Genomic DNA, 17,160 nt, shown 5'->3' on the forward strand with positions numbered 1-17,160 from the left:
ATTAACTACTAACTACCCCAATTGCAAAATCACAAGAATGACAATCGAGACCGTAGAGAGTATTGCAATTCAAGAATACATTGTAGAACCAAAGCTTAAGCCTAGAAAAATTAAGGGTTAGACAAATATCCTGAAATTATTTTTTAAAACTCTTAAAAATTATGAACAACATAAAGAGAGTATAAACTTTTCATGAATACTTAGCACAGCAGGTTTGGAGGAGATGTACGGACAGGAGTGCCTTAAAATTTAGAAAAAAAACAAGGAAAAATAAAATGAAATCCTCTATTTAGCTAGTAGCAAAGTACAATTTGTTACCCCAGGAAGTTGTTCTAGAACAGGTTAGATAAATACTCTTTTTTGGGGTATTAATCCTAAAAAGGATTACCAGGAATGGGCTATTAAGGGAAAACTAGAAGATGTGCAGGTTGATATCTTGGCCAGTAACCACACTTTGCTGCAAAACAATACTAGGTATTCTTGTCAGGGAAGAAAATGGGACTGACCCAGCAGGGCATTCTCTTTTATATTTTTCATGTTTTTGGAAGCATAAGAATAAATACCTAAGAATAGACATTTCTCAAAGAAGATAGAAAAACAGCCAACAAGCATATGAAATGATGCTCAGCATCACCAATCATGAGAGAAATGCAAATCAGAGCCACAGTGCGATGTAACCTCACACCCATTAGAATGGCTTCCATAAAAAAATTAATAGAAAATAATAAGTGTTAGGAAGGATGTAGGGAAATTGGAACTCTTTGCACTGTTGATGGGATTGCAAAATGGCACAATTGCTATGGAACACAGTATGGAAGTCACTCAAAAAATTTAGAAATAGAGCTGCTGTATGATCCAGCAGTTCCACTCCTGGGTATACAGTTGACCCTTGAACAAAGCAGAGGTTAAGGGTACCAACCACACCCCCCATGCACAGTTGAAAATCAATGTATAATATTTGCCTCAAAACTTAACTATGCTTTATGCTCCCACTTTTTTTTCTATGCTCCTACTTTTTTCAAGGACTATGAAAACACATTTAGGCAGTAGTTTCACTTTCCATAAATGGACTGCAAAGCCTATGACAATACATAGCATTTGCATGGCTGTTTTTCATGACACACATCAAAGGATAGATCACTTTCAGCCGATTTTTGACTGAGAGCCTTACTGATAACATAAACAGACAATTACCACATATTTTTTGTGTTGTATGTATTATATAGTGTATTCTTGCAATAAAGTAAGCTAGAGAAAAGAAAATGTTTTTTCGAATTGCTGCAAATCTCCAAAAATTTTTCTAAAATAGTTATTGAAAAAAATCTGCATATAAGTGGACCCATGCAGTTCAAACCTGTGTTGTTCAAGGGTCAACTATATATTTCAAAATAATTGAAAGCAGGATTTCAAAAAGATGTTTGCATACTCATGTTCATAGCAACATTATTCACAATAGCCAAAGGGGTAGGAGACCAAATGTCTAACCACAGATGAATGGATGGAAAAAATGTGGTGCATACATGGCAATGGAATACTATTCAGCCTTGAAACGGAAGGAAATCTTACCACATGCTACACATGACGAACCTTCAGGACATGATGTTAAGGGAACTCAACCAGTCACAAAAAGGCAAATACTGTATGATACCACTTAGAGGAGGTATCTAAACTAGTCAAATTAATAGAAACAGAAAGCAGAGTGGTGGTTACCAGGGGCTAGAGGGTTGGGGGAAAGGGGAGCTGTTTAATTAATGAGTATAGAGTTTCAGATTTGCATGATGAAAGAGTTCTGGAGACCTGTTTCACAACAACGAGAGTATAGTTAACACTGTTGAACTATACACTTAAAAGTGGTTAGGATGGTAAATTTTATATTTTGTGGTTCTTTATCACAACAAAAAATGTGTTTAATAAAATTTTAAAAATAAGAATAATTACCCAAATTTTACTATCCTATCTGAATGTGATTTGGCCCTAATAACTTGGCTCAAGTCCTTTTCATTGCAGTCTTCTTTTTTTTATTTTTTTAAATCAACCTCAGCATCTAACTGAAAGTAAATTGAATTCCTTCCTCTGAGTATAAAACTGAGTCAAATGCTTATAGCTAAGGGAATACAGGTTTAGATATTTGCCTCATAAGTATGTTTACAAGATGTAAAAGAAAAAACTCATTGGTTATTTATGCATCTGTTGTTAGAAAGCTATAGATTTTTGTCTGTTTCCTATAGAATTTTAAGGGCCACATTAAATCACATAACTTAGTGCTAACAGATACCCTCAGAATTATGTAGCATGAGGGGTTTAAAAAGAGAGAGTACATTTTCCCCTTTTTTATAGATGATTTTAAAATCCTTACAGGAGCATTTATTATATTCCCATTTACCACCACTGGGTCTCATCAGTCTTGAAGATATTTTTTTTCAATTTCCTTATATGCCCATTTCCTTTTGGCAATATCTTGCTTTTCCTTTTTAAATTTGAACTTGAATATTAAAACAGATGCAAAGAAGAGTACTACTTACACATAAACTCTTGAACTGCATTTTTGTCATTTGTTCTGTGGAAAAAACCCAATTATATGAAATTGATAGCAACATTTTAGTATATCCTCAGGTCCTCAGGGAAAAGCAATGTGCTTAGACAGATGATCTGATTTTATGAGCACATAGCGAAAGTCTAGCACTGCGCATTTGTCTTTATGCTCCTACTTTTTTCAAGGACTATGAAAACACATTTAGGCGGTAGTTTCACTTTCCAACAATGGACTGCAAAACCTATGACAATACATACCATTTGCATGGCTGTTTTTCATGACCAACATTAAAGGGTAGATCACTTTCGGCATGGAATCTTAATCTCAGCTTGTTAATAAGAAAACAGGAACCTTAGCACGTGAACTCCTTTTATTACCTACCCTCACTGAGGACTGTGATTTGGATTCCGCTCAAATATGAATTAGTTTAAATGTTGCTCTGCTGCGACTGTTGAATGTATTCATTTTGCTGTAATATTTTACTTATGAAACTGCATTTGGAAATCCTTTGGTGTATATCAGGATAAAATTACAGTGCTCAGGGATATTGATTATTGCGTGTAATTGCCATTATAATAGCCAACAATTCTATCTTTCTTTGTCTTTCTTCTACCTCCTAATGATATACCAAACCAAATCAATATCTAACATATGGGCCACTTACATTGTCTCAAAAATCCAATTGTTCTCCTTCATAAATATGCAGAGAATCGAAGGTTATATCTCCAAATATTGAGAGAAAAAAAGAGCCCCATACTGCTGGGCTTCTCTTTTATCCCAGAAGAACATATCAGAATGTTGCTGTATAGGATCAGTTATACATGACATTTTGTCACCTCCAGAATAACCAGGGGGCAGTGGTGGGGAGGTCAGGAGGTCGGGAGGTGGGGAGGCTACTCTGCTCTTCTGTCTCTAAAGTCTCACTACACTTCTTGCGCACTAGTAAATTGGATGGCCAGGTGGAAGACATAGGCTGGGAGAGTTAACCAGACACTAAAGAAGAAATCCACTTCCTTATGACATGGAGGAGATTATTTCAGGGACTAAAGGGGAAGCACAATCAAAAGGAAGGAGTGTGGCTGTGAGTCACTTTTTTCAGTAAAATGTATTTATTCTTACTCCCACTATATGTTGTTTCTCCAGTTTGAGAATATTTTAGGTGCCTTCAGATGCAGCAATATCTTTATATTCTTAACAAGTAAAGGGTAGCTTCTTTGTAAGGCTGCACATTCATCCAAAATAGTTAAGACAATCTCTAAAACTTACTATAATAACATGTGACATACAGACAAATAGACATGCATTATATAGTATTGTTTGAACAGATTAGTTAGTTAACTCAGGAGATTAGAACCTGGTGGTAATCCAGTGAAGACTGGTTGGCAGGTAGCATAGGGTAATGGAAACACACAACCTTGGAAGTTTCCAATTCCAAGTTCATTCATGCCGTTTACTACCTATGTTATTCGTAGGTAGTCCACGTGCATTCTCTGGGCCTGCAAAATAGGGGTGTTGGGCTACTAGATGATTTCTGAGATCCCTTCCAACTCTGTGATTCTGTAGCCATCATTCTCACATTTTTGTCATTCATCCCAAAGGGAATGGGGTAAAAGTCTGGCTCAACCTAATGTCATCCACAGGCCAAGATCAGCACAAAGCATGTTTCTTCTGTGCCTTCAAAGACCTGGATTCAAATTTTAATGAGTCTACTAACTGCACAACCCTAATACAGTGTACTGTAATGTTGTGGTTAAGAGCAATGGCTCTGGAGCCAGACTACTTGGTTTCAAAACTCAGCTTTACCAATCACTAGCTGTGGGTCCATGGACAAGTTACTTAACCTCGCTGTAAAATTGTTTTCTCATCTCTAAATGGAGATACTTGCTGTAATGCGGTTGTTGTCAAGATTAAATGATATATTTTATGAATTATTTAGAACAATGCCTGGCATAACTAAGCACTTGAAGAATGTCACCTCTCATTGTTGTAACGACTCTTATCTCCATTTTACTGCTACTAAACCTCTTCTAGTTTCTGTTTCCTCATCTAGAAGATTAGAATAATAGTACCAACCTCACAGACATGTGAGGATCAAAATATTGCATATAAAGTGCCTCCTCTGGTTTCTGTCCTTTCAAGGTGCTCAATAAATCATGTTCACATAAACAACCAATTATGCACATGATCGGTGTTAGCCAGTGCATTTTTTCCACTCACTCCACCCCCAATTTCTTTGATACTAGTTACAAAAGCAATACAAGCTTAAGGCAGAAAACTTCAAAAATTAACCCTATTATTCAAAAGTAACAAAAATTACTATTTTTCATGAATACACATATAGATAGATACATATATATATGGATTGTATCCTCTTACCCACACTGTTTTGAAGCCTCCCTTTTTTCACTTGGTGATATCTGTAAAATTTTTTTCTGGTGAATAGATATTCTTTCACAACACAATTTGTAATGGTTATATAGTATTCTACTACGCATTTGTAAAATAATTTACTTAGCCAAATACCTATTATTGAGCACTTGAGTGTTTATTTTTTCGCTATTATAAATAACACAGCAACAAATGACTTCTTATATACATTGTCATACACATCATTTCCTAAGGATAAATTCCTGTAGGCATAATTATTGGGCAAAGAATATGTGCATTTAAAGTCTTGGATACATAATGCCAAACTGGCCTCCAGGAAGGCTTGTGCATCTGCCCTCCCCTCAGCAACCCTGCCCTCTAAATAATCTTTACCCTCCTGCTACTAAAGCAGAACTTTGGTATGTGGGTATAATGGATAGGTAGATAAATATATGGGTATTTTTAATTAACTGGCATGTAGACAGTTGTTTTTTTCCTTTAAATACATATGCTTTTGTTCTTTAAAAATGGAAGCTGGAAGCAGTATTAAAATAATCTTAATGATTTATGCATTTGGGCATATGTCATATGTGTAAAGGGATGTTGGCTCTTTGCTTAGTGGGGGGGTTTTGTGTTGTAGTACATTAAAATGAAGCACCAGAATGGGTTTTGTTTAGCAGCGCATTTTACTGCCCCAGGCGGTGCAACAGAGTGGTTAAAATTAGGGACTTTGGTGCCAGAATGACCTGGGTTCCTATTCTAGCTCTGTCATTCACTTACTAGGTGAATTTAGGCAAGTTATTTAACCTCTTTAGGCTTCCATTTCCTTAAATGAACAATGAGGGTAATAATATAGCCTTCATATAAGTGAAGACTAACTGAGATAATGAGTGTTTAGCACGATGTGAGGCACTTAGCGCTCAGTAAGTGTAAAGTATATGCACAGAAAGCATACTTTCATTTATTTGTGTCTGGCAACTCCTTCCATGTAAATAAATTACTACTGTTTATGAAATATCCATCTAACAATAGTCATGAGCAGCCAATAATCATCCTATAGTAATTCAAGTATGACAGCATCATGAAGTGCTAGGACAGGCAAAAGTAAAATACATGGTAGAAAAAAATGCAAACTAGTGGTGCCTCTGCGGGGTGGGGATAGGGACAGAAAGGCAGGAAGGAACTTGCTGACCTGATAGGAATGTTCTGTAGCTTGATCAGGGTTTGGGTTGTACTGGTGATTGCATTTGTCAAAGCTCAGCAAATATACACTTAAAATTGGTGCATTGCATCATGTATAATTTTTTTATTGAAATATATTTACATATAACATTGTTTAAGGTGTATAACATGATGATCTGAAAAATTTGTATATTGTGAAATGGTTACCATTGTAGCATTAGCTCACACCTCTGTCAGATCACATAACTATACATTTCTTTTTTTGTGGTGGGAATAATCAAGATCTACTCTCTAAGCAAGTTTGAGGTTTGTAATACACTGTTATTGTCTATAGTCATTAGATCTCCAGGACTTACTTATCTACTAGTTGTAAGTCTGCACCCTTAAGCAACACCTATCTATGTCCCATCCCTTCAGCCCCTGGTAACCTATTCTACTCTCTGTTTTTAGGAGTTCATGCATAGACCTTGAGGACATTATGCTAAGTGATCTAAGTCAAAGGTAGACAAATACTGTATGATATCACTTGTATGTGGAATTTTAAAATGTCTAACTCATTATTCATACATTTTACATTGAAAATCTGTAAAAACGATTGAACTCTAGATAATAATATGCAAGTTGAAATATGCAAAGGGAAATGTACTGATGTATGCGACTAACTCCAGAGTGTTTACAAACTAAGATGGACTGATGGATAAAGGCAGGAATGGAGAGAGTGATAAATATGTGATTAAGTACAGTCAAACGTTAACTATAGAATCTAGTTGGTGAGCACATGTGTGTTTATTATGAAATTCAACTTGGCTGTCCATTGACAAATTTTATAATAAAATATTGGGTAAAAATATGTCTAGTGAAAGTCACTGAATAAACTACTGGTTTCTAGGACGTTTCCATTACCAGAATCCCTGATGTCATTTCTCTTTCTGTTTTGCAATCAGCTCTTGAGTAATCATATTTAACAAAAGGGAGCAGTATAGTGAATGACATCAAATGTGGAATGTGAATGCTCTGAGTTTGAGAACTTCACTAGTCAGCCAGTCAGGGAACAGAAGACCTCTTTCTTCCTCTTAAGATCTAAATGAGGGAAAAAAAGGGAGACCAGCAAGGGCAACTTAGAGTTAAAGCTCAGGTATCTGAAAGTTTCGTTGAGACCCTCCCAGTTCCCCAGAGCTTGGTCAATGCACGATTGTATGGAATTAAAGGAGTTTGTATTTTTGAAGCCACTGGCTTTGGTTTTTATAGCCCCAACTTGTGTCTCCTTTCCGCAGGCATTTCCTGTTTAAACATGGATCCGGTTCGTCAGCCATCTTCAGTGCGGCCAGTCAGAACTACCCTCTGACGTCCAACACCGTGTACTCGCCCCCTCCCAGGCCGCTTCCTCGGAGCACCTTTTCCAGACCTGCGTTTACTTTTAACAAACCATACAGGTGCTGCAACTGGAAGTGCACGGCCTTGAGCGCCACTGCAATCACAGTGACTTTGGCCTTGTTGCTAGCCTATGTGATCGGTAAGTCCTTTTCCCCATGCTTCAGTTTTCTTCTTAATCAAAGTCTTGTTTTGCTTGTGGTGGGGGGGGTTGTGGGGGGGTTCTCTCTCAACTCTGGGACCTACAAATTTGAACCAAGGCTTAGTATTATAAATAACAAATGGATCTCTAATTAGTTAGTTTTTTGTGGGTTTTCTTGCACTTCTTAACTTTAAATACTGCTGAGGAGAGTAAGGAATGTTCTTTGAGGAGAAATATTTATACTAGTAACATAGCCTTATTGATTGCAATTACTGTAGTTAACCATTTTCCTTTCAATTAAAAGGTTGTTATGGTTTTCTCATTAGAAGTCATAAGTACCAATCTACAATAGCTTCTTAAATTACAGTTAAACAATAATACTGCTAGTGAATTTTCAGGTAGCAATTTCATTAAAGTAGTAGTTATTAGGAAGCTATCAGAAAATCCAGCATGTAATTTCTTCCCAAGAATTCAGAGTTTTACTAAAACTCTGAGACTGAAAAAAAAAATGTGTTCTTATTTTCGCAAGGTAAATGACTGCAAAATTGGCTGGATACTGTTGGGGAGGTGTAACACAGTTATAAGGCACTCTTTCCACTTTTAAGAAAAATATTGTTGTTCTTGAGTCACCCTGATTAAAGTCACCCTCACTTGATAGCAAATTGTATTGATTTTTCTGGATGGCATTTTATTTGGACTGAGCATTAATTTCCTTGCTTGAGTGGTTCTGCAGTCTAAAATGTAAATTAACTGAAGAAACATGTATTTTGGGGAACCACTACTCCTAGAAAAAATAGAATATCATGGTAGGAAAAAAATTCTTTCCAGGTATATCACTAGAAACTTTTTTAGGGGTTTAACTAGATTTCCTGATTGGAAGCAGAATTATCCACAAAGGTGAAGTGAATATGATTCTGCGAGTTAGATCAAAAGGAATTAGATGCCTTATAATTATAAAATAATAAAGGAAATTTTGTTGGTTCTGTTTTATTCAAAATGTTAAAATAAGAAAGTTCACATAACCAGTTTTTTCATAGGAGTCACAGAATGGGATGGTAAGTAAACATTTTGTAGGGAAGGCACTGATAAAGTCAGCATATACAATCATAGCCTTTATTTATGTTCATGATTTTGTCTTATAGTTTCATTGAACAATCTGAATATATTTGAACAATGCTTCTATTAAATGTGGATAATACTACCCTCTAATTTCAAAACTGTGTCTTTTATCTCAGATATGTCAGGATAACCCATCATGTGTGTTTACTTGCTTTGTAATAACCTGTAATGAGAAACAATGCTAAAGGAATGAAGGTGGGGGGTGAGAATTCTGTAATACCAACATGATTTTCATATGAAATCATTTAAAACAAAGAGTAATTTGAGAAGTATAAATACATTAGAAGCCCTTTAAAATGTTCTTGTTCCATTATAAGACAAACTCTTATCTTATGGGTTATCTTCTAATAACTTTTACTATATAGAAAGATAATATTTTAGATATAAGACTTAACCTGTGGTATAAACAAACTCAGGTAATAGCAAGCTCTTTATTAATAGGTTTTTACTGTGTTTCTATTTAATTTTATTATGATGACCACTCTTGCATCAAAAAATGCAGTATATACTCTGAGACTTGTTTAATTTGATTATATATTTATTTGTTTCACACATGAAAGAACATTTCAGTCATTTCAAGGACTGCCTTTTTTATAAGGTAAAAAATAACATATAAACTTGACATGACAATAAGACATTATAGTATAATAGTTATGAGCATGGATATTCAGACCTCTGCCCTTTATTAGGCACGTTACCTTGGGCAAATTAATTAACCTTTTAAGGCCTTCAATTCCTCTTCTGTAAAATGGGTCTAAAACAGTACCTGTAACGTAGGGTTTTTATGAAAATTAAATGAGTTAATATAGTAAAGAACATGGAGTAGTGACTACAATATACTATGTTTTATAAATGTTGTTGTTGCCATTAGTGTCTTTATAATTATGATTCACTCTCAAAATTCAGTGGTTCTCAGAATTAACCATTTTGTTCATGGCTGTATCCCAGCACCAAGAACAGTGCCTGGCACATAGCAACCCTGTTGTTAAAACTTTGTTGAAAACAATGAATTACGCTAAGCACTTTACTTGTATTAGCTCATTTAATTCCCACAACAGTCCATAAGGGTAGGTATCAGTATTATGTAGAGTTTATAAATGAGTACAGTGAGGCACAGCAAACATAACAGGTCACTTAGAGGTCACATTGAGACTAAGATGGTATATTACTAAGAAGTGGGGAGCTTTAAGCCAGAGCAGACAGACTCCAGAACACATGGTCTTAAGCACTAGGCCTTGCTGCCTCCCAGCACTACAGTAAACTGTGCAGCTCATTTGCTCCTTGATTTACTATATAAATCCATCAGACAACTTTTTTTCTTATTAAATTACAAATTTAATTCAGTTTACCCGGTCACCCATTGCAATGGGGATGCAACTAAAATTTGTTGATTGCTGAGAGGTATCTGTTGAAATCATTTACTGTGAGGTGTTTAAGATGCAGATATATCAGGCTAAATGCTGGCAGGGTATGGTGAATGGGCTCTAAATGAGATGTTAGTGGCAAATGCTATAACTTTGTTCTGAGTTCTGTCCTGAATTGGACGTTATGTAACTTTGGATAAATCAGCTAAAATCTCTTCCTCGATTTACCCCATCTGTGCCATATTGCTGACCACCTCGGGAGGGTAAAGGGAGAATTCATAAACAGGCATTCAGGTGAAAGATGTCACGTAAGTACTGTAACACACAAGATGATTTTTCAGTGGCTTTCTGTGGCTGAAATAAAAATGTATTATATTTCAAAATATGAAATTATTTCACCCTCAACTCTTGCTGAGTCTGTAAGAGTCATCGTTTTTTTTTCAATCCCCCTTTGCACTTGCTGTATAACCCAAGTAAAATCTTTCACTGAAACTATTTACTGCTTCTGTTTCCCGTGCAAATTTCTTTCTGCTGTTTCATTTTCCTCTATTATCCATTATACATAACCTTTTGATACTAATGGCTGTATGCTGTGCTACCCTCAATCCACTAGGGGAAGTCCACACATCGATATCAATGGGACATCAATAGACATTCTATGCATTATGACTCTGTAAGTAGTCATTAGAAAGCAGTGGAAATCCAGCATGTGAAAAGTCAGACCTGCGTTGTCCAGGCAACCAGCCCCATCCCCACACCTACTCATTCTACCTTTTGGGTCAGGCAGAGAATAATTCCTTTGAAAAAGTTTTGAGGTCATCAAATTTGGTGAAGGGAGGCATGAGAAGATTCTGATTATATGAAGATATCATGGAATGGCTATTGTCATCACTTCCCCGTAAATCTGTAATAGTTTCCATCTGAATCAAAAAATATGTCCTTATGCTTCTTCCTCTCTGATATTTTGGTATCAGTGATGTACTAGTGCCAGTCAGCAGCACGTTTGCTTGAATTTACAAATAAACCATATGAAGTAGTAGTCAGGAAAACAGATGACCATATGCAAGGCGTCAAGCGAAGGCGAGGTTAAGGTACTTCATCAATGGTTGTGAAGGGCACAAACACGGCTTCTCTGGTAATCTTTGATGTTTTGATCAAGTTTCTCCACAGTCAGCAGTTTCTGTGAGGCAACAGAAACTCGCAGGAATACATTGTGCCTGCGGTCAAATGGGCTGTTGCATCGAATGAGTTGGGGAGTAGGGATTTCTGGCTCTCAAACCCAATATCATCAGTTAATGACATCGATGTTCCTTGCCCTTTGCCATGAAATTAGTAGCAATTCATACCACCTTCAGGGGATGCAGGCAGTGGCCAAACTCTACAGATGAAATCATTTAAGTCCATAAATCTCTTTGCCATGACGTACTATAGACCCTGCACATAGAAAGTTTACCAGAATGGGTATTAATAGAGATGGGAGAGAGAGACTGTTGAGCCCAATTCTCTGATCAAAACTTTAGGGATGAAACTATTCAAGAGAGCAAAGGGCCTACTCCACCTTGCTCTCTGCACCACAACTGAGTAACACTGATTTCTGTGTTTTCTTCTGCCTCGTTTTTACTAGTTCAAATTGCCCTACCTCCTGGGGCTGTTGTTATGGTGCATTGAGCAAGCGCTGAAAGTAACAGAAAGAGAGGATTGGAGTGTGTTCATTTTGCCTTCCTCACAAAGAAGGTGCAAATACCTCACAATACAGGGAAGAAGTAAAATTGAATGTGGCAAATTTTGATTTTGAAAAATTCCAGAACTGGTATTTTTTTTTAATGGAGAGAATAGACATGGAGTTTTTTACCCCATTAAATCTAAATATATAATGCCACTTCCCACAAAGTTTACTAAATGTAGATAAACATGTTTACCAGAAAATTCTCTTTCACTTACCAGCAACTTCATTATGCCTCTATGCCTGTTTCCTTATCTATAAAGTGGGAATGTTGAGAATGCTTTCCTCATGGATTTTCTTTTTAATTAAATGAAATAAAGCATGTAAACCACCCAGGACATTGCTTAGCAGATCTAAAGATTAATGATTATTATTAGTGGAACGGGATTATTATTAGGATTATTAATTTGAGCTGAGGTAAGCATAATGAGCATATAATTTATCCTAAAATGAACTATTTTTGTCTCTCTTCTTGCCAAAGTTATCTAAAACAGGTTTTTCAGAGCTGGAATGTCCGTTTCACAAAAATTCTTTAATGAGTTGATTCCTTCTGACCCCTCTAAAATATCTCTATTTTGCCTTTATTTTACTAATTTTCCTTTTCCTTGGTGTTTTGACCCTTCAAATGATTTTGTATTTCTATCTGGAGGCCATATCTAGGTTGGAACACATTTTCATTAAAATGCATTATACCTTATAACATTCAAGAAATGACTCAGCATAGAATGCTAAAAAGCATTTTACTTTATCCTGTAGGATTGATAAAAAAAAATTATCAATCCTTTTGATGTCATGTTTGATACTTATTACTACTTTCAGTTCACTGTCATGGACCCATTCATGATAATGATGGTAGTTTCTGAGTTAGCATTGACTTTGCCTCCTACCCATGAATCTACCAACTTACCTGCAGTCTCTCTAAGCAGGGATCTGGAAAATGGTGGTATTACTTCAGTCTAATTATAAACCTGCCATCCATGCATTTATCAGAACTCTTCTTTAAAAAAGATTTATATTCTTATTTGATATCACCTTCAGTGTAATATATTCCATAAGTTTTATCCCCACTATGTTAAGTGGCACTTATACCTGTCATAAATCAAAGTATAAATTCAGTCCTAATTCAGCATACCAAAATGACAGGAAGAATCTGTATCACATATGACTAACTTGCAGAACCTTAGCGCCTATGGCTCAAAATGAAGGCATCTCAGTGAAAGGCAAATACTGTACTTACGCTTTTCTTGGAACTTGAGCACGCTGTGGATTTAAGACATAGAGTGAGAGAATTTCTTAGGTGAATGAGTAGTGGATACTAAACATATTGTCTTGCCTCAAGAGATTATTGTGTTGTCTCAAGGAAAGGCAGTCATCCTACAAAGTACTTCCCACACAGCACTTTCTTAGCCTGGGTGGGGAAATTAAAATGAGGCTTTGTGAAATAGATCAAGATCCACTGGAAGGCATAGTAAAAGAGGACTGGACAGCATGTTGGTAATTTTGGAACTTTGCATGCTAAAGAAGTTTTAGAAGATCAAGAATCAATCTTGCAAATTCAGAAAAAATTTCTCAAGACATCTCTGATTTCAAAGTAAATAGTTTGAATTCTGTTGCATAAAAGAGATTTCACTCCTGTTTAACTTAGTTTCTCCCCACCCAAATTATATATACATATGTATATGTATATATATGTTACGTGAATATTTTTAGACCCACATTGCACAAGTCGTTAAGCTATACTTACTCTGAAGTGAATAAGAATAAACTAAATTAGAGCAGTGGCTTTGAAACAGATGGTGGGTTAACCCATTTTAGACTTCATAAATCTTACTGAATTTTCATGTAGAACAGCCAGAGTGGGGAGGGCCAGTATCACCAACAGAATATCTGATTCATCACAGTCAAAACTAGGAGGTGGCATATTACAGGGTGGAGACACATTCATTTGGGGCTTAGCAATATTCCCTTTACAGAGATGTGGAAAAACATAATATGTTTTATTAAATACAAATGTATTGGATAATCTGAGGAAGCACAAATGCAGGCTATGGGAGCATAGCTGGAAATGAAGATAACAAGCAGGAGCAGATCATGAGAGGCATTTTAAGCCATGGTAAGGAGCTTGTAATTTATTTGAAGAGCAAATGGGGAGTTTTTTCATTAGGGCAAGAAAATTATTTGCTCAGATTTACATATAGAAAAATCACTCAAATGGCAGTGGAAGTTGGAATTGGCAGGCAGGATGATGGGGGTTGTGAAATGATGTCATGCCGACAAATTAGGAGGCTGTGATTATAATCCAGATGAGTGATCGTGAGAGCATAAACTTCTGGGAATGGAGAAGGAGAAGATGGAATCAAAAAGTATTTAGAAGATAAAACACTCTGGACTTAGTGTGTGATTAAACATGGCAGGAAATTGAAGAATTGTCTGGCTTAGGGTCTGGATAGATGGTAATGCTGTTGTTGGCCAAGCTAGAATAGAAAAGGAAGAAGTTTAAGGGGAAGAAACAAAGAGACAGGTCCAGGTACCTAGTACATCATTAAATATACAGCACTGAAATTCTAGAGGTATCTACTTATGAGGGCTCCCAAACCATGTGAGTAGAACAAGGCAAGAAGAGCACAAATGCTGGAACATTGGGGAATACTAATATTCAAGAAGCCGAAGCACAAATTATCTGGTAAGCAAACTAAGAAGAAACAACTAGAGAGGTTGGAAGAAAAGTTATTGGTGGCAATAGCAAAGTGCTCCTCCGTGTGTGGTCTGGAGACCACTAGGGACCCCAAGATCAGTGAGAGTACCCACAGGGTGAAACTATTTTCATAATACCCAAAGACATTATTTAACTTTGTCACTGTAATTCTCTCACGAGTATACAGTGGAGTTTTCTAGAGGCCCCATGATATGTGATATCAGAAGAAATTCCGTGCAAAAGCAGAATCAAAGAATGCTGAGAATCCAACTGTCTTTGATTAAGCCAGATGTTAAAGAGATTTTCAAGATGTAAAGCAGTGTCACTAATTTTCTTTTGGTTTTGTAATTTATATGCTTATATGCTACCCTCTGACTGCCTCATCTTAGCCATTGACCTTGCTCATGGCCATAACTCCCCTACAACACCATCACTATCTCTGGGTAATGCTTAAAGTAGAGCACTGCATTATATAGGATCCTCCAGTATAGGCAAGACCTGTGTGGAATTCCAGATCACAGGATGGCTCTTCAAGAGCTCCTTCCTTGAGGTTCCCGTTGATCTCTGGGATAATTATGAACAAAGTCAGAGGGTCCAAGATGACCCGCTGTAATTTTTCTGCTCATCAAAACCCCATCAGAGCATTGCCCATCTAGTTAATGTAAATCTTATTTCACAGTATATTACAGTTAACTTCTAGAGTGAAGTCTTATCAGGACAGTTTCTAAACAAAGGCCTCACAATATCTGATTATCAAGTTGAATTGGCAACAGGAAATGTGTAACTAGAAGAGAAGACCTATGATATGGTGCTTAAAAAAATAACTCTTGATTCCATTTCATGTCTTTTATGTTAAATGAGCTTTGTGTCCCGAACAAATGATCAGGAAACCAACAGCTAACATATGTACAGAGAACATCAGGGGAGCTTGTTGAGCTCTCAGATAAACTAGTTGTAGCTGTGGCCAAAAATGAATACAAATGTGATTCTGACAGCAAGATATCTGTGCTGTTTTAGCATCTGGTACAGAAGAGGCAGATTTTGCTTTTGACATTTGTAGGTTTCACCAAATCAACCAGTCCATTGTTTATGTTGTAAACAACCTTATTTCAACCTTAACTCAGTTTTGTCCTTTGTTCACTGAGGGAAGTACCTAGATTTCCTTATGATCTTGAATTTTATTTTAATTAAACACAGATAGTAAATTATGCCCCATAGTGTCTTTTGTATATGCCATATCTCCAAATTCTTTGCAGAATTAACTAACAAAATTATAGCACTAAATGAAAATAATATTAGAGAGAGTAGATAAATGAGATTTTGGATTTTACTCATAACAAGCAACCAAACTAATACTATTGCATAGGAGCACAGTGCATAGGAGAGAGACGCCAGCTGTCAAGAAATTAGGAACAAGTATACTTTGCTGTAAAAGAAAGTGGAAATCTTTGAAATGGAGTAGTTTTGTTCAAGATCACGTGCTACCTCTAGACGTAGAATCCTGATGAACTCCAGATCCTCTGAAGCTATCACATAGTTCAGTAGTTTCCCCACCACCTAGCAGAGAGCCAAGAAGTTTTTTATATCTTTGACCTTGGCAGTAAAGCCAGCTCAGTCAATCCATTAAGTAGCTGAAGGGTCTCATGGCTTTTGAACCAACTTGAATCCTTTGGATTTCTGGAGGTGAAAATTTTCATTCCAGTGGGAAAATGTGGTAAAGCACTGCACACGCTCAATGCTACCCCAGGCTATACTCGTATATGCCCAAGGATTAACATATATGATATTGCAGAGATGGCACTAGTTAAGATTTACCGACATAGAAAGCTGTGGGAGTATCTGAAAACCAGATGGTACAAATAGATCCTTTCTTTGTCATGCCTAAAACACAGTCTGTTCCCAAATTGAACAAAACCCAAACAAACCATTAGTATCTTTGGTTTCTGTTCCTGTCTGCTGTATGTTTGTGATTTGGTTTTCCTGACCAAATCCTGCCTTTGGGTTAGCCAGCATAACTCTTCTGGCTGATAGGCATCAATCTAATCTTCTGAATCAGTGGAATATAAAACGTAGAGATAAGACCCCATCAACAAAGAAGTTTTTAAATTTTTTTAAATTTAAAAATAAGATTAAATAGGCAATCAAAATTAAATATATAAATATACTTTCAAAAAATGATAAAATGAGGAGTTTATAGAGTCCAGTGATAGGTGTGTCTTTTGGCCCAAAAGAAGCAGAAATAATTATTAACATATATAACAAACTGATAAATAAAGTCTTATTTTTATGTAAACTCACAGTGCATGTGTCTTTTGTGATTTGAGTAGGTAGAAAAGAAACAAAAATATTTCGATTACTCACTGACCATTTCAGAAACATTCCTGCTAATATCACCAAGATTAGCAGAAGACAGAGTAGTTAACTGAGAATGGTAAATCTCTGACACTAATGTCTTCACTTCTCTGCCCAGACCCACGGAAGATATAAATAATCAGATACAACAGTCTTTGCTGCTTAGCCTAGATTCTGCAATTATAGTTTATTCAGAAGCTGAAATAGATTTGCCATCACTACTTTAAGCCAAAGAAATGAGATACTTGTTATGGATTTACTATTAGAAATTTAGGAGGAGGAATTATGTAAAGGGCAGGAAACACACCTGAA

The 17,160-nt window shown here is 36.3% G+C and overlaps 1 protein-coding gene across 2 annotated transcripts in view; it reads left to right on the top strand.

The window, feature by feature from the left end:
• TENM1 (teneurin transmembrane protein 1) overlaps positions 1-17,160 on the top strand; it is a 735,522-nt gene that overhangs the window by 436,122 nt on the left and 282,240 nt on the right. For both annotated transcript variants that reach the window (XM_036880853.2, XM_036880855.2), the window contains exon 7: positions 7,357-7,595. In XM_036880853.2, coding sequence (XP_036736748.2) covers positions 7,357-7,595 — 239 coding nt within the window. The remainder of the gene's footprint in view (positions 1-7,356; positions 7,596-17,160) is intronic.

The sequence above is a fragment of the Manis pentadactyla genome, chromosome X, assembly GCF_030020395.1.
Source record: "Manis pentadactyla isolate mManPen7 chromosome X, mManPen7.hap1, whole genome shotgun sequence".
Lineage (NCBI taxonomy): Eukaryota > Metazoa > Chordata > Mammalia > Pholidota > Manidae > Manis > Manis pentadactyla.